At 40.9% G+C, this 18,924-nt stretch overlaps 1 protein-coding gene across 5 annotated transcripts in view; it reads right to left on the reverse strand.

Annotated features, from left to right (window-relative positions):
• Positions 1-18,924, reverse strand: part of LRP2 (LDL receptor related protein 2) — a 203,479-nt gene that overhangs the window by 6,505 nt on the left and 178,050 nt on the right. For all 5 annotated transcript variants that reach the window (XM_087435357.1, XM_087435356.1, XM_087435355.1 and 2 more), the window contains 13 exons: positions 18,696-18,827; positions 17,451-17,582; positions 15,325-15,468; positions 13,646-13,811; positions 11,842-11,970; positions 10,536-10,756; positions 9,238-9,414; positions 6,257-6,376; positions 3,927-4,017; positions 3,019-3,086; positions 2,711-2,828; positions 2,067-2,196; positions 940-1,047 (listed from right to left, as the gene is read on the reverse strand). In XM_087435357.1, the coding sequence (XP_087291483.1) occupies positions 940-1,047; positions 2,067-2,196; positions 2,711-2,828; positions 3,019-3,086; positions 3,927-4,017; positions 6,257-6,376; positions 9,238-9,414; positions 10,536-10,756; positions 11,842-11,970; positions 13,646-13,811; positions 15,325-15,468; positions 17,451-17,582; positions 18,696-18,827 (1,736 nt within the window). The remainder of the gene's footprint in view (positions 1-939; positions 1,048-2,066; positions 2,197-2,710; positions 2,829-3,018; positions 3,087-3,926; positions 4,018-6,256; positions 6,377-9,237; positions 9,415-10,535; positions 10,757-11,841; positions 11,971-13,645; positions 13,812-15,324; positions 15,469-17,450; positions 17,583-18,695; positions 18,828-18,924) is intronic.

The following is an 18,924-nucleotide window of genomic DNA, read 5'->3' on the forward strand; positions in this document are numbered from 1 at the left end:
TACAGGGCCTCATTTTATTTTAAGTGAAAATGCCAAATAAAATGTCATATCTACTTCATCATGTGATTAAAGTTTTGCTATCTGAATATCAAAGGATTAGGCAAAATGCTTTCAAGATTCAAATATTTCTGGTCCTAAGAAAGCTATTCATAAAATAAACATTTCTATCATATATTAAAATGTACCCTACCCTGTGAGTTCAAAGGAAATTTAGGTATTAGCAATGAACGTGTGTTTTGCTGAGGCCACAGTTGTTTTGGCAAAGGAAGTACAGGCCAATAGTTGACAGGCACTGGAAGTGGTGTTGGGGCTATTGGTCCAGACCTGATGAAAAGTTCTTTCCCTTCATCCACGCTCCTATCTCATCCCCCTGCTGCTCTTAAAGATGAGTGAGTAATAGGGCTGTACCAAAGGAAATTTGGGTAACTGCCTATCAACTTTGGAAAACTTTGTACTTTTCCGAACAGTATGGGAAAGGCAAGCATAGGGAGGTCACCTCAAATCACACCCTTATGATACCAATAAGAACCCAGAGAGTATACCCAGTCCCAAAGTCTCTGAAGAATGACCTAACAATCATTCACTCATTCATTTCACAAAGATTTACAGACAGCCTGTGTGTGTCAGGTACTGTGTTCGCTGAGCCTCTGAATGGACTCCTACCTCTTGCTCTGACCACTCAGAATGAAAAGGCTCTTGGTCAGTGCCCCCAGGATGGTTGCCAAACCCAACAACTGTGCAACAAAACGGGATTCTGATTGTTTTCAGGCCTCTTGTCCTTGGGTCAGTCCTGTTACTGCAGGTAGAGAAGCCGAGGAACGGACCACTGTGCTTCCTTCCCTTCGAGGGAAGGCCAAGAGGACCCTGAGAGGGCACTGTTCAACAGAATCAGAGCTGGCAACAGCAGTACCTGAAAGAAAGGACCGTGCGATTTCTCACCTGAGTTGGCTGAACCACTTTGGCTGCACTCTCCTTGTCCTTGGCTGTATACATCGGGTTTTCAAATATTATGGGCTGCTTCCCCATCTCCATAGCAAAGTGTTCACTCTGATGGGGAAAACAAAAAGATCATACCGTACCAACCTGGGTCACACACAGAGCAAGCATACCTCACCCCTGGAGGTATGCTAGGCAACACCAAATTTACCAAAAAAGAACTTACAACAAAACAAGCCAGCAGAGACGCAAGGCCTCCATGTGGCAACCATCATGTAAAGTAACATACATGTGCTAATTCATTAGCTCTAGAAAGCAGAAACACTCTTCCTATATCCGAGTTCTCTAAAATAACTCACTTGGAGACTGGGGTTGGACAACAGAGAAAAGGATGTGGTGGAAGAAGGGCAAAGAGAAGAGGGAGGGGGGAAAGAAGAAAGAATGGATATTATTGTATTTTCAGGCATTTTGAAATTTTCATTTCAAAAATGAAAGATTTAGGGGAAAGGCAAAATACTGAAAGTGATTCCCCCATACTGATTATAGAGACTATACACGGCGCCTCATAAGGTATCCATTGGTCCTCACAGGAGGTATTATTATACCCATGTTACAGATGGGAACAGCAGAGTCAGAGAGATAAGCTCTCTATTATTACATACTTAGAAGGTGGGAGAGTTGCGATTTGAACCAACCACTGACTCTAAAATCACTGTTTATTCCATCACTATACATTGGCAGGAAAATAAATGAGATCAGGAAATATATATTTCCCTACTCCTTCCTTTAAACATACAAAAAGTCATCAAACAAAAACAGAATATCATGCTCTCTCTCTCCCTCTCCCTAAAAACATAAGACTAAGATTCCAGTTAAACTTAAGACTGTTTATAATTCCAATTCAACAGTGTGGCTTAGAGCATAATAAATTTTAATTTTATTACTAATATTTTTAGATACATTTCTGCAACAAACCTAATGGTTTCTAACTTTGCCTGTAGAGTGAAGACTTTATTCTGAGAGGCATACAGTATTTCATTTTTTTTCTAGGTTAATTTTATTCTTTATAAAAAGTGTATAAAACAGTAAAAATGACAACCTTCAAATAGTCATTTTGAAACCACACTCACCATCACCATTGATCTGTCAATAGCAGACTCAGGCCCAAAACCAGATACTCCAATATCCATGTTAACTTCTGCCCCTGATCTGAAGGTCACCCCATTTCCATTTTCAGAGGATTTGACAAGACTGCTTAAGCTGAAACGAAGTAATCAAAACAGTGTCTTATTATTTTTTTTAATAATCTTTTGCAATAGTACCCTTTCCTCCATATTGCTAAATCTTATTTAAATGAAATGCTCAATTCCCACTCTGAATTTACACATCAAATATGGTAGTAAGTTCCCTTGGCTACCTGGAAGTGTCAAAGCACATTCCTGAACGCTTGAGATCTAAGAAAGGGCCAGTTTGGGACTCACAGGAATAAAGCCTAGTCCTTCCCACAGCCGACTCTGTTCTCCAGTCTAACCTGAATGCCCACCAGCAGGCACAACCATTTGGACTATAAAATGTGATTTGCACAGGCTTCAAAGAAGCACTTGATTAAGAAGTTGTGATTTGAAGTGACTGCCTTAAGTTCACTACTTTTTGTTTCTGTAGAATAGGTGAACTGTGTATTGTGCACTTTTTAACTTAAAAAAAAAAACTAAGTTATTCACAAGGTCACATCACACAGGCTTCTAAAATCAATATTCCACAGAACGAAACTGACCTTGGCAGCTTGGGCAGAGAAGGCAAAAGGGAACCAGTTCTCCGATAGTGGAAAAAGGCTAACGTTGCCAAAGCTCCAATTACAATGATCAGGATGATTGTCAACAGCACAGCCACCGCTGCCATTGAAGAGGGGAGAAAAAGCGAACATATCAACATGCAGAGAAAGAAAAGAGCCAATACACTTAGCAATAAAAGCTGGGGGCCAGAACCATTCATTCTTCAAAGACTAGGTTAAACAGACTATAAATAGCATTCAATGTAGGGTCTGTGAAGTATTTCCAGGTTGCTCATATTCTCAAAACTTACTTGTTCCTGGAGGAACGCCTTTTGAAAGCCCTATTTCACAATATTTTCCTGTGTAGCCACTAGGACACCTAAAAATAAAAGAAGACTGTTCACGAGCTGTTGCCTTCTTAGGCTTTTATTGCAATTTTACAAGCACATCTTGAGGTAGAGAGAGGTTCGACTGAGTAAATCACATGATGAACAGACAATGTATTCTGTACGACTTTTGTTTATTCTGCCAAGAGATGACAAGCAGAAAGAACAGTAATCTGACTTTGAAAATTCATTTTCAATGGAGTAGCTGTGGCACCTACAGGGTTAATCTCATCAAATAAACCTATTGGTGTGTTCTCTAATGGATGGAATTCTTCCTTAGAGAGTAAAAATGGAAACCACAATTGTGTTCTTTGATATGTTTTCATTAAATTTTTTAAAGACCTCCATTCATCTTGCTCTGTGTTAGAGCTTTCTCAATAATTCTCTTCTTTCCGAATCTTCGGCTCAGTCTCTCTGCTCACCACGAGTGCCTTGTACTGAAGCAGCTCTGCTGATGGCCACTCTCCCACAATCCCATTGTAATTAACAAGACCAGGTGTGTAGGTAAATGTGGCCATTGTTTCTCTAACTCCTGCTCCCCAAAATGTGGCCCACAATTCTGTAGCATCTCCCAGGAGCTTGTTAGAAATGCAGAATCCCTGTGAGTGAGATGGGCATTTGACCCAGACCCCAGGTGATTCTTAGGCACATTACAGTTTGAGAGGCACTGCCTTAGTTCTCTGTGGACTCCCCCAAGGGAGGGCAAGCTGGTTAAGATGTGAAAATTAGTGAACTGGCAAGGTTCCTATACTTGTTTTTCTAGCTACTTTAAGGTCTTGAATTCCCCTAGAAGAGGCAAGGGCTATAGCTCGGACCTCAACATTCAGACTTACTTGCATTTGGGGAGGTCATTCTCATCAAAATAGCAATTTCCTCCGTGCATACACCTGCATGGGGGGGGCATGATGATAGGACTTTCGATGGCTGCAGAAAGGGAAAGCCATGCATGTGTTAGTCGGCCATACTCAGCAGAACACCCATACCATGCAAACCCGCTTCAGGAATAGGATGGGGGAGGGGCGGTGAGGGGGTGGATGGGGGCGGGCCAGCTAATTAGTCTCCCTATCAAAACATTACCTTCCCCTTAAATCAGATGAATTTCCTTATCAATAAGGTCTTGGAGAGTAACATACATTTGGTGGAAAGATAGAGGCAGTTTATAGCATTCCACCCCCACCCCCGGACCAAAAAAAACACAGTGGAGAGATGCTAGACTCCAGAACATACATTAATAGTTAAAAGAAACTTGTGGTAAAGGAATCTCTTAGGACAGTCACATTCTCATTTGAAGTTTTCAGAATTCTCCTCTGTGAACCCAGTTAAAATCAAGAGTTCAATTTAGATGCACCCTGAACTTCAACTAAAGGCTCCAAAGCACCAGCAATCCCTCCATCACAGATCCCACATAGATGCTTGGTGGACAGCTGGGTAGAGATCTCCTCATTTTTAAGTCCTACAAAACTGCCCTTGCTCTGGGTTCCTGCTCCAGCTCAGCCCCCACGTACTCCCTAGATGTGCCTGAAGACTCATTGGTGTGTCCATGTCTTATACTTAGAAGATGCTCAATAAGTATTCATCCCATGTGTGTCTATTTAAGGACTTCAGATACCCCTCTGGCTCAATTTGAGTCTCTCAATTTGAGTCTCTACTCAAAGTTCAGTTTACCTAGAGGCCTCCCCGGAAATCTCTAAAAAGACAACCCCATTCCCACCCCACCCTCATTCCTCTTACCTGCTTTCGTTTTCTCCTTTTACTTTTACCACCTGACATTATAGATTTATTGGGTTCTCTATTGATTATCTACTAGAATATAAACTCAACAAGAGCAGGTGGTTTGTCTCTTTGTTCCTTTCTGTTATCTCCGGCACTCAGAACAGTGTCTAGCACATAGCAAGCACTCAATAAATATTTATCGAATTAATTAATTAATATACCAAACCAAGACCCCATATGAAATGACCACCATCATTAACGTGCTTACTTTGGTTAAAGTTTTTTTAAACAAGACTCTTAATATGATCCACTTGACAAAAAATGTAAATGAGGAAAGCAGATGAGATGACAACTTGCACAACACCTCTCCTTCAATGTGAAATTGCAACAAATGTCAGAATGATCCATCTACAGCATAGAACAAATCCCAAATCTTGAAATTGTCGTTTTGTTAAAAATATTGCTAAGTATTGTCACTTTGCCAATATTTCCCCAGCAGCGCTGGGATGATAGTGGGGATACGGGAAGGGAAGCAGAGGGAAGCAGTTTTTTCTCCCTGAGTTCATTCTCTAAACCTGCCAACTTTTCAGCCTGTCTGAGAAGCAAGTCAGAAGGTGGTGCCTTGTTTAACTGCTTGCTCCCCCTGGTGGTGGAAGGTGGTTAAGCCTCTCCATTTCCCCAGCAGCTAAAACTGGGGGAAGGCGGCTAGTGAACTGCAGGATAATTTTTTTAACGTGCTTATCAAGCGCTGGATACTAGTTAGGGACCCTAGTTATTCCCCATGGCTTATTAACTCCTTAATTTAAAAGAGTCATTGAAGAAAGGTCTTGCCAAGAATAGATCATCCACAGCATTTCAGATGAGAATTAAACCACTGCTTCCTTATTCCAGCCTCCGTCTCCCCACAGCATAAGGTACCTTCTAAAATGTGGCCCTTTTTCAGTGGTCAAAACTTTGAATTGAGCATGTGAGGAAAACAAGAACTCCTCTAGCCCTCCCCTCTGTACTGCATAAGGCCCCCACCTCAGGAAACTGGTTGTCCACCTCAAGGAACTCCTGTTAAGGCTGAATGGATTCTGGGGTGATAGGAACCCAGTATGGGGTAGAGACAGGAGGAAGCGGCCTTATAGAAAATTTGTTCTTCAAAATGTCTTTACAAAACAACATAACACTAGGTTTAGGGGTACTGGATCTATATCTCTGCAGATCTTAGCAATTAATTCTCAGATATCATTGGAACACAAGAACTGTTTGGCCCCTCACTCAGCTCTACTCATTATTTCCCATATCTCTCATCCCTCCTTCTAGCCATCACCACTCTATTCTGTAAAGGCCCCAGTATGCAGGGATTCTTCAGGCTTCTGAAGAAGGTGAAACACAGGTCGAGAACCTACTGCAGAAGGCAGAGGAGCTCCACCAGGCCCCATGGCTGCCCAGGCAGTGCTCCTACCTGCATTACACTCAGTGGTTCTCCCTGGTATAAAGGTGGAGCCTTGGGGACAGGCACAGCTGTATCCTCCAGGTCTCAGCAGGCAGAGGTGGCTGCAGACCTTTTTACAGCGGTTGGGCACTGGAAAGTAGATGAGAACAGTGGTTAGGTTCTGAGGAGGAAATGAATACCCCAACCAAGGATATGCCCATCAACTTAGTTGTGGCCCTGCCAGGTGACAGGAGAGCCCAGGCAGCATCCCAACACCTCTAGACCACATGCCACCTGGCTACTCACCCTCATTTATACGACCATCTCCTGCCACCACAACAGAATGGCACAGTCTCTCCCTGTACCCTCCATCCCACTTCTGTCCCACCACATTTTCTACTGGCATCTTTTATCTCCTCTATTGCCCTGGCAGATTTAGAAGGTAGGTGTGTGTCTGGTTCACTGAATGATGCCAAAAACTAATCAATGCTAAATGACCTGAGATAGTTCAAAAGACCAGTAAGACCCCATTATTACATCAAGATTTGTCATTGCCCAAATTCAGATAGCTCATAATGTGTGGTCCATCCAAAGCATATACTGGACGTGATTTCCAGTCCCACCTTCCAAAGAGAACTTTTTTCTGGGCTTCAGTTTCCTAATTTGCAAGACAAGGGAATGTAGAGCTATGATTATCAGAATCACCTGGGAGCTATTCACAACTACTGATGCCCAGACACAGAAATTCAGATTTAAATTGGTCTGGGATAGAGCTCAAGTATTACTGTTAAAAGCTCCTCAGGTAATTCTAGAGTCTTCTGAATCCTACTTTAGCATATATTATGATTTATCCAAGGAATAGATGATCTCTAAATTCCTTCTTAGACAAATATTCTGTGATCCTGATTCTCTGTCATCCAAAAAGTAACCATAGACAAGGCATGGCTATAAAATAAAAAGGCATACTCCAAAAGCATGACTCAAAATCTGTCCAATTAACATTTCTTCAGCTCTCTAGAGCAGAGCTCTAACTTCAAACTTCAATGTAATACAAATCCCCTGGGGAATCTGATTCAGGGGGCTGGGGTGGGGCCTGAGAGTCTGCATTTCTAATGAGCTCCCATATGATACCAATGCTACTGGTCCACGGCCCACACTTTGAGTAGCGCCTGGAGCAGGGATTCTCAAAATGTGGTCGCTGAACCAGCAACATCAGCATCATCTGGGAACTTGTTGGAAATGCAAATTCTTAGGCCCCCTCAGGCATATTAAATAAGAAACCCTTCAGGCAAGACCCAGCAATTTGTGATCAACAAGCTCCTAGATGATTCTGATGCATGCTAAAAATTGGTCCAGAGGAAATGCTCATCTGGCACCACTGGGCTGGGTCTCTGGATTACACGGGAATTAGTACTTTCCAAAGGGGGCCCAGAGCATCAGCTGGCTGAGACGCTTTTCAAGAGAAGTCTCCAGATTTTCCTCTGCCTGACTCCTAGGCTGCTCTCTCTCCAGCGGCCATAGGGGCCTCACCAGGTGTACTGTGCTCTCCCCTCCTGCCTTTAACATTGCCAAGCATGAGAGCCACAGGAGCATTTAAGGATGCAAGAGCTATTATATCAGTGGAGTCCAGAGTGTTTGGGAGAGGGACTGGAGAATGACAATCACTACCAGCAACACAAGGGATCTAGGTCCTAGAAAAGGCATTTGCAGCCACTGTAATCTCCTAGGAACTTCAGCTCTGAGTTCCAATTAGCCAAGGCTGGTCAGGGTCTCAGAGTATCAGTGAACTCAAGGGGACCTCAGGTTCCACCTTGGTCTCACAGAACAGGGATGGGAAGGGAAGTAACTTGTCAAAGGCCACACAGCCATAGAATTCAATCTGGAACTAGATATACGGATAATTGGACCAGAACAGAAAGACACTAAGCTTTGGAGTTAAAAGGAATTGAATCTAAAAATCATTTCTGAGTTTAAAACTCATCCTTTAGTTGTGTGACTTAGGCACACAAGTTACTAAATCTCTCCTACCCTCAGTTTCCTTATTTGTGAGATAAGAACAAAACCTCTTTAAACAGTTTTGGAGAAGATTAATTGAAGTAACAGATGTCTGGGTTAACACTGAAGAGAGAATCTGACATAGAGAACTTAGTCTATTTCCTTCCCTCACTTCAAAGATTTCCCTTCCCTTTCACCTTACTCCATAAAATGGTGAAGGATGAATTAGAACCCAGGTAACATGAGGAAGCAGGACTCAGAACTAAGAAAACGAGAAAGAAGGGAGGAGATAGAAATGCATCTGACTGACAATTTTATTTTATTTTATTTTTTATTTTTTTGGTGAGGAAGATTGTCGCTGATCTAACATCTGTTGCCAACCTTCCTCTTTTTGCTTGAGGGAGATTGTTGCTTAGCTAACATCTGTGCCAACCTTCCTCTACTTTGTATGTGGGACACCACCACAGCATGGCTTGATGAGCAGTGTTGTAGGTCCATGTCTGGAATCCGAATCCATGAACTCTGGGCCACCGAAGCAGAGTGTGCAAACTTAACCACTACACTACCGGGCCAGCCCATGACCACTTTAAACTAAGGCTCATGTAGCTCAGGATAACTCGACTAGCCTGACCTTGCATTTCCAAGAGTAGGCAAGACTTCTGATGTCCATGAAACCCATTTTGTGACCTGTCAACCCAGTTCACATTTTGCAGGGGCCTGATGACTGCTGGATTCTGTGGCCTAGAAGTACACACCCATAACTCCAAACACAATGAGGATGGAAATATTTTTCCTTCATATCTGCTGGTACTGTGCATAATTTCATTTGACCTCCAATTTTATCTTTCTTTGGTCAAATGGTTAAAATAGACACATACGCGCACACACAGACACACTTCTTTCATGCACCAAGAGATCAGCCTATTATCCACTACCACTTTCCAACAATATAGCCATTAATTTGAAATAAGGTTTCCAGATAATAAGGAACATCATATTCCAAGGTTGGTGATTACCTGATTGATTATATCTATATTGCTGAAAGATTCGAACTTGAGTGAGCCATGGGTTCACTATCAGCATTTTCTCTTTCTCTTCTCGCCCAAACTTATCTTGCTTCCATACTTCTCCTTTATCCTTAGATATCCAGTATAACTCGCCCTCGAAGATGTCCAGACTATAAGGGCTCATTGCTGCTTACCCACAGGGGAAAAGCAAAACAAGGTTATTGAAAAGAAAATACCCTAGCCTCACTTTTATGTTAAATGTCATTCTGCTTGAATTAATCCCTAATCCAATGCCTTGAAATTCCAGGAACATTCAGGCAGACTTTCTGTACATGTGATGGTGAAAGCGTGCTGCATGGGACATCAAGATGACAGAAATTAAACTACTGGCTGACACAAATTATAGCGGACTTGGTCACTTTCAAGTTGCTGATTTTATTTTATTTTTAATAAACAATTTGTATGGCAGAGATTTTGTTTTTTTCTTGGACCATAAGACACAGCTTACAAAAACCTGATATGTGCTGATTATTGCAGTTCTGCAGAGTCTAGATGAGAAAACAAAGTGCTTCTCTCCTTCTAGACATTTCCAGTTGTACAAAATAAGCAATCTAGCACATTAAAGACTAATGTATCTAGGAGTCGTTAGACATGGATTACCACTGGCACACATGAATGCCATCTCTGTCAGGGCAACCTAACTGGAAATTTGGTTATTTCAATATCTGCTGCTGAGAGCCTTTTTAAAAAACTTATGTAAAAAGAACAAAAAGTGCTTAATTATTGCTAATGGGTCCATTTGAATTTAAATCAGCAGCTCAGAGTCCAGCAGAGTGGTTTCTAAGAAACAATATAAACCATTTTCTTTCTTTTTTGTTTTAATATTTTTTTAACAGTTTTATTTATTTATTTATTTTGTGTGAGGAAGATCAGCCCTGAGCTAACATCCATGCTAATCCTCCTCTTTTTGCTGAGGAAGACCGGCTCTGAGCTAACATCTATTGCCAATCCTCCTCCTTTTTTCCCCCCAAAGCCCCAGTAGATAGTTGTATGCCATAGTTGCATATCCTTCTAGTTGCTGTATGTGGGACACGGCCTCAGCATGGCCGGAGAAGCGGTGCATCACTGCGCGCCCTGGATCCGAACCCGGGCCGCCAGTAGCGGAACGCGCGCACTTAACCGCTAAGCCATGGGGCCGGCCCAAACCATTTTCTAAGCTCAGGTATCCTTCTTGAGAAAATGGGCACAGAGAATGGGAAATATATTAATTGATTATTTAATATATTAAATTCTAACTCATTTCTGACCTGCATTTACAACGATTCTCCTATCAGTCCCATCATGTTTCATGGTTTCAATAACGTTCTCCTTGAAGTCACTCCAGTAGATCTGGTCATTGTTCAAATAATCAATAGAAAGGCCGGTTGGCCAACCAAGGTCCTCATCAACCAGGGTGCTCCGATGCTGCCCATCCATCCAGGCAGACTCGATTTTAGGTTCTTTGCCCCAGTCAGTCCAGTACATAAGCCTGTAACAGAAGGTTTTCTCACTGCAGCATTTCATCGAGCAGAGCTTCTCCACTAAAACGGAGCATAGACTTCCAGCAGGGAAATCAGCTAGTTTTCACAGAGGCCTGGGTACTAAATGATGCTATTCTTAAACTTTACAGAAGACAGGGAAAAGGGGGAGCCGGCACACCTGTGGTCTATCCTTCCTGAAAACTGTACTTCCTCAATAGAAATCAGCCAGCCCTATCCAAGGATACACATTCAGACCCTCCAAAATATATAATTACAAAAGCTGCTCATTCTTCAAAAAATATTTATTGAAGGCCTACTGTGTGAGGGGCACTGTCCTGTGTTTGGGATGTATCAGAGAACAAAACAAAAATTCCTACCCTCATAGAGGCTACATTCGAACTTTTTTAAAATGTATTATTTTTCATCCAACTAATACTTAATGGGAGAAGAATCGAGTAGACCAGGGATTGTACCACTTCAAATACCTGGAAAGGACCAGGCAGGCAAAATAAATGAGTGGAGCAGAGCAGTTATGAACGTCCAGTGAGGGGGAGAGCAAGGCCCTGTCTAAAAGGTCCAGGCAATACTGCATCAAGGAAGGCATACCTACCTAGTGTTATTAGTTCTTCTGATTTTTCAAGCCAAAAATACAGTTTTTTAAAAACTTTTAAATGTTAGCAACTAAATTAAAAAAACAACAACAAAAAGTGTAAAGCTCTGTGTAGTTCAAGTCAAATATGTCTATGGGCCATATTTAGCCCACCAGCCACCACTTTGCAGCCTCTAGTCTAAACCAATCATCAGGTATAGACCAATCTTTAAATTCTGTTGAGGAATGTGTGAATTTTAGACAAGCTAGGCTCTGGAAAAAATGTAGCCAGAGGCCTTCCCCCCATATAGCACCAGTCTGAAGTCTGGTTGGTCCTAAATGATCTTTAGGGTATATTATAATTTTTAAAAATAGTCATAGAGACCACTCGAAAAAAGTCCAAGAACAATTTCACTACAGTTGGGAGAAAATAATTAAAGACGTAATTTTTTGAGAATCCAGTGGAAAATATCTAGAACATTAAAGATTCCTTCAACTACTTACCCTAGTTTGGGATTCACAACCACTGCGGCTGGTTGATCCAGTTGGGTGGAAATCAGCCACTTTCTGTATCTTCCATCAAGTTTAGCCACCTCGATCCGTTGACTCTTGGCATCTGACCAGTAAATATGCCTGAATTTAGAGGGACAAAGTTAAACAGCTGAAGAATCTGGACTGGTCACTTCTGGGAAGGAGGTTTGAAGATGAGAGCACATAGTTTGGAAGTTCTGGCTGGCAAGATAGCTACTCAGATACCAGTGATTGGAGCCACAGTCTCCCTCCCTCAGAAATGCCCCCAATCTCTTCAGCCAATGGGATATCTTTGGAAGGTTACAAGTGGAGGAATGAGGCATGGAGGAGACTCCTGCCTGATCAGCCAAAGCAGCTGAATCATCCAGGATCAGTAATGATGGTGGACCTCACCTCTGACATTATTATGTGACATGTCCTTCCAGGTAGAAGTCTTAAGGCACTGTTGGGCTGGCCCTTTAAATTCTGAATGCCCATAAGTCTGCTTCCTCCTCTGCCAAGAGCCCCATTGGAATCAATAGGAATCTGGCATCAATTCCAAGGATGGGTAGAAATAGCCTTTCAAAATAACAAACTCAGCCAGGCCGTCCTGCCCTTGTTTCATCCCTAAGGCTGCAGGTCTTAGTTCCATCAGTTTCTAAATTCACTTATTCATGAAGGCCGAGAAAGAGGTAAAACTTCAAAGAAGCAGACAGATTTGCCATTGCCTGGTTGGTTTTCAGAAGGAAGTGCTAAAGTCTAGAGTTTCAAGTTCCTGACTCTCTGAGGCCTTGTTTCCTGACAGAAAGCACTGAAATGAGTCTTCTGTTGGCCTGCAGGCACAATGGGGACCTAATTAACTTCTTCAGAGACGCTCCAGTCTTCCAGGAAGACCAAACAAGTTTGTTAAAAGGTGAAAATTAATTTATACTGCAAATGACTGTCCATTCTCCCAGAGGGCAGTAAGCCCCAGAGCCTTCCCTGTCAAACATTTTTCCATTATTAATTCATTTTCAAGGACATAGGGGATTCTATGAATGCTTGAGCTCTGATTCTAATCTAATGTGATTAGATTAGACACTTTCCCACAAATGTGACTGCAATGTAAGGCTCTTCCTTGAAGAAGAAGCTTACTGACTTTTCCACATCAGTTTGCATCTCACGCATCAACCTGACAATAAATCTACTTAAGGTTCTTACTTAGGAATCATCCAAAATGTGTGGCTCTGGTCCCTGGGGTTCTAGAAGGTCTAAAAGAGCAGAACAGACCCAACACCTCTACTAACAAAAAACTGAAAGATTAAACAGGAAAGTCAAATTTCAAAATCTGTTCAGACGACATAGCCTGCTAAAAACACAAGATGTGGATTGTTCCTCCCTGAAATAATTACAACAGAGAAAAATATTTCATCTCAACTGCTTTGCTGGGAGAATTGTGAGGCTGCCCCATTTCTTCACAAAATGAACAGTGTCGCCACACTGAAAGTTAATTTTGGACTCCAGAACTCTGTTGGCAAGAATGCTCTCCTACTAGATATAATATAGAATCTTGATCTTGGTGCTTTCCCAAACTTTTTCATGGCATACATAGAATATAGGAAATGATCATGTTTATATGACATGCTGGGGTAAGTAGAGGTGGTCACTGGGGCTAGACCAAGCCCAGGCAACACCCAGCTGCACCAGCGGCTGAGTGTACCCCTATCGGAGTCCAGTTTAACTCATATGCCCAGGTGAGAAGTAGTGAGCTCTGGCCAGGAAAATAGAATAGGCAAGAGGAGAATATGGCTAAACTTACCGTCCAACCCAGTCCACTGCTAACCCATCTGGCTGTGCTATGTATTTCAAGTCCAGGTTAACTTCCTGCACAATATTATTGCTGCCAGATTCAAAGTTGGGGATGTAGGCACGTTTGATAGCACCAAAATTAGAGCCATGTCCTAGCACAGTGTAATATACAACACCTGCAGAGGCAAGACACACAGGTCAGTTTCATGTCAAGAATATCAGGTAATGGAGGAACCGGGGACTAATCATGTGAAGTGCTGTTCACATCTCTACCTCCTCATTGTTCCTATAATACTAATAATTCAATTACACCAATATGATCAAATCTCAAAACCTATCATACTTGAGCTATTAGCTACAAATGCTTCAATTGATAACATCAATATTGACTTAGTCGTCCCTATTTGAAGGTAATTTATTGAAATATATTTCAGTCAAGAGCCTATTTGCTCTCATTAGGATCAAGTTCCATTTTCCAAAACAGAATGTATAGATAAACCAGAGGCAGGCTGTTGAGAGTTTGAAACCATACTCAATAACTGGAAATAAAGGAGCCACGTGGATGGGAAGTCCTATTTTATGCACAGACTAAATAAAGGATAGTGGACAGCAGGCATTTTTTTAAATTAATTAATTAATTTTTTTATTGCAATAACATTGGTTTATAACATAGGCATTTTTAAAAGCATAGGAAGACTGTGACTTTTAAGGCATATACTCTCCTAGGTATACACCATTCTTGAAAAGCTTATTGTATTGCATAACACAGGGTGAAAACAACAATAATAAATCTTACATTGCATAGTTATTGACAGTTTGCAAAGCATTTTCACATCTCTTATCTCATTTGATCTTCAAAACAACTCTCAGAGGTAGGCAGGCAGAACAAGGCTACTGCTCTTATTTTACAGATAAGAAATGGAGATCTAGAGATTTGTTACAATTATTTAAAGTCAGTTATTTAAAGTGGATGAGGGAGCAGGCATAGAAGACAAGTTTTCTGATTCCTGCTCCATTACCATCTTCCACATACCATACAGAGCCATGAGAGACTCAACAGAAAGCATTATTCATTTTTTCATTCACTGAACTAAATCTTTTAAGCACCCACCACATACACTGCACCAGATGTTGGGTCAGGTGCTGGGCATGTAGACATGAATTAGATTGAATCTCTAGTTCCAAAGAGCACATGGTTAAGGGTAGGGAGAAAAATATGTGGACCACTAGCTATAACTCAATGTAACATGTGCTTTAGTAAAAGCATGTATAAAATGCTCAAGGCTCATGAGTGAACAATCATGGAACTGTGCCAGGAGGAATTATAGAGGATGTCACAGAGGAGGTGACATTTGAAGTGGGTCTTTGAAGTTTGAGTAGAAATTTTCTAAGTATACAATGGTGGGGATGAACAAGACCTGCATGAACAAAGACAAGGAGATATTAAACAAAGGGATATGAGGTTGTCCTGAAAGGATAATCCCCAGAGATGGGAAAAGGTTTGGTGAGAAGTCAGGAAAGGTTGGCTGGAACCCATGGCCATGCTCAGGTGTCTGGAGCATGCTAGATACGTGGGGCATCCTCTTCCACCCATGCAACAAAATTCACTCATTAAAAAATAAATTCCCCGAAGTTCAATACGTTATAATTCAATTAATATCAATGACAGAGGCCAAAGTTCATACTCACTGAGGTCTATGCCTTCAGGATCCCAATCATAATCAATAGCCTGAATATGTTCCTCATCTTCAAGATAATCTCCATACTTCTCAGAAGAGAGATTATATTTTCGAATTCGCACGTTTTCAGACAGCAAGAACAAAGGAGGGTTACCTGTAAACAAATGAAGGGCTGCTTTATTGTTTGAATTCTACCTAAACTTTTTTATTTGTATACAGTAGGATATAAAATAGCAGGAATCCTCTCCTCCTTTAAAAAAAATGAATTTTTATAGGAATCTGACCATCTCTGCTAATCAAGAGAGCTGACCATCCCACTGGGTTGCAAAATCCATACTGTAGACATTCTTGTCTCCATTTCAGGTGGAAAGCTAACGTTTCTGTTAGGAATAGTATCAGTTCTTTATTCTTTGTCCTTAGTGGGCAACAGTTTAGAGCAAGGAAAGACTGAGACCCCCTAGATAGCTTCCTCTTTTCCACTTATTTTTTTTTTATTCACTGACAATAAAACAGACAAGATTGTAGACATTCAGTCTCACAGAAGAAATACAATATGTATAATCTTACTAAAAGTTTACCAGGAAGTCCTCATTCTTTACTCCTTGCTGACAGATTTTTATGATCCTTTCAGCAGGTAATCAGCTCCATGACCCAATTTAGCTTCTAGCTAATGACAAAAAACAGTGTGTTCTTGGTTTTTAAAAAAATTTTTTTACTTAAAGCAGCTATGTAAATGGTGACTCATCCTGACATGCATTGTCTAGAATTATTTAAATTTAATTTCATAATGTCAATGCATCCAATTTCAGTAACTTTTAAAAGTTCATTTTATATATTTCTTCTATCTTGATATTATGTTTTATATGAATATTCTAATTTATTTCGGTTATCTTAGTTAAAAGATTTAAACATTTTTTAATTTGCTGCTTAATTACCAAACAACTGTTCAAATGCCTTTACCCTGGTTTTCATTTGGTGTCAGAAATGTTTGGAGGGTAAAACATTTAAGTATGCCAGTCAAATGTATGCTTTAAAAGTCCAATCTGTATGAAGAAATTGAACAGCCATTTCACTCTTAATTTGCAAAATAAAATGCTATTTTCTTATCAAGTTCCTTAAACTCCAATACAAACTGCAAATTCAAATCTGTAAGCTCATAAAGACCCACACCTTTTAACCAAGATATGCTGATTTAGATCAGACTTGTGGAAATTTGGATTATAATACCTCTGTCTTACAGTCTTTCTCTTTTGTCATTTCTATCTAATACTTATTACTGCTTTCTATCAGGCCTGATTCTCAGATACTGGCATTAACCTAAAATGTAGATCTAATGACTGAAGTTATGAATGAGCCAGACTCTCTCTCTCTGTGATCAGTAGTCCATGAATGATATAAAGGGAAATGTCAACAACGTCCTTGATTTGCCCCAATTGAATGTGACTGTTTTTTGTGACCCGTCTTGGATTACAGAGCCTCAAACCTTGATCTCAGTGGAGTGGGAGCTGGAGGGCTTCATTAATTTCCTTCTGTTGACGACCATTCTATAGGAAAGTTTTATTGTTTGAATCTTCTGGAGAGTGACATCTTGCCCACTTTCTGAAGTTTTTATCAAGGTGGACAAGAGGCTAAGGCAAGAATAATAAGTCACATCTGACTCTTGTTTTAATTCCTACGTATTTTTAGGAGATTGCAGTTATTGTTTTAATCAGGAGAAGAAAGAGAAGAGACTGGATGTGTGTTGGAAGAGAAGTAACTGGTGAATTAAAAATAAGAGTCTGAGGGGCTGGCCCGGTGGCGCAAGCCGTTAAGTGCGCGCACTCCGCTGCGGCGGCCCGGGGTTCACTGGTTCAGGTCCCGGGCACGCACCAACACACCGCTTAGCAAGCCATGCTGTGGCGGTGTCCCATATCAAGTGGAGGAAGATGGGCATGGATGTTAGCCCAGGGCCAGTCTTCCTCAGCTAAAAAAAAAAGAGGAGTATTGGCAGATGTTAGCACAGAGCTGGTCTTCCTCACAAAAAAAAATAAAATAAAAATAAGACTCTGAGAGTTTAAAGTTTATTTTCTGGTATATTATACTCATCAGCATTTATTTCTCCGAAAGTCAATTAATCCCCACATGAACCCGTCATACCATCAGCTGCGCACCGTTTTCCATAGTGGTCACCCATAGACTTGAAGCCTTCGGCACAGGAACACTCATAACTTCCTTTGGTATTTTGGCAGTTCTGGGGACAAACCCCAAATTGCTCACATTCGTTGATGTCTGTAGGCAAAATAAAACCAAATATGCAACATCTGCTCCCGTCCATTCCTTAGAGACCTTGCTTCTGTTTAAATCCATATTCATAAGCAATTGGAACCGAGAAGATTGTAGATGAAAATAAGCAATGATACCAACATTTGTGGAACACTTACCAAGTTTCAGATACTGTTTCACATGCTTTTCATGTCTTTTCCTCGTTTAATCTTCCAAAAAGACTCTATGAGGTATGAACTATCATTAAACCCCAAGTCCCAAAGCTGGTAAGTGGTAAAGACAGAGTTTAAACTGAAGCAGTTTGACTCTGTACAACAGCAGAACAAAATTTCCCCTTTCGGGAAGCAACTGTTGTGTTGTTGTTTGGAACCAATTCCTTTTTGCTAACTAGCTTCAGGAATAGGAGTCATTGCTTTAGTTTTTCTATTGAGCTCTTAAGCTCCAGCTTCCAAAAGAACTGTTCCAGTCATCTGAGTATGGCACATGATGATGAATTAGAAACAGTAAATTCAAATAACCAGACACTGAAAAGCATACTTATCACTTACCGTCTTGATAAGATACCCTCCAACTCCATACCTTAGAATTCATTCATGTCTGACATAAGTAGATGCATAATAAATATATGTTGTTTGACTTAAGATGAAGAAAGTAGGACTTGTGTTTGTTAAAAAACCTTTCATCTCACACACTGATACAATAAGCAGCTATCATCACCAAGGCCTTCATATATCATATCAATTCCGCAGACATTACCAAGGATGAGCTATCTGCCCAGCGCTCTGCTAGGCACTGTTAAGACGGCATGGAAAAAAAGAAATCGGCATCCAAGTGTTGTTTTTTTTTCTCATGACCCAAGAAGTTAATGAGGAAAATAGATCTTGACACTTGTCATTATTGGTTATATATAGTCAGGAATGTATAGCTAACAACCTCATTCAGAACTGATCATCACCCTCTAACAGTAAAGTTATTGGTGCACCTGAGTATTTTAATGAGGTAGAACCATGTGTTTAGCCCCATTAAGGGAATTAAACACTGGTTTAATAAAAGGGAATGAGTGCAGAATCTGAAAAGTACAAGGTTCTCCTAACAGGAAAGGGAGGAAATATACTCTACCGTCACAGGAGTTTCTGTCCAAAATACTGGCTTTGAACCCAGGTCTACAGCTGCAGATAAATCCTCCTTCACTTAACTGGGTACAATTATGTTCACATAGATTCTCAGCACATGATCTTTCTTTTCCTGTATCTGAAAACCAAAATTCCAGCATTACAAATGAAAAGTATAAACCAAGTAAGCCACAAATAAACAGTCAAGTGGTATATCAGAAGGAACACCTACCCAT

This window comes from Ceratotherium simum, chromosome 9 (assembly GCF_057802395.1).
Source record: "Ceratotherium simum simum isolate JZ-2026a chromosome 9, ASM5780239v1, whole genome shotgun sequence".
NCBI classification, from domain to species: domain Eukaryota; kingdom Metazoa; phylum Chordata; class Mammalia; order Perissodactyla; family Rhinocerotidae; genus Ceratotherium; species Ceratotherium simum.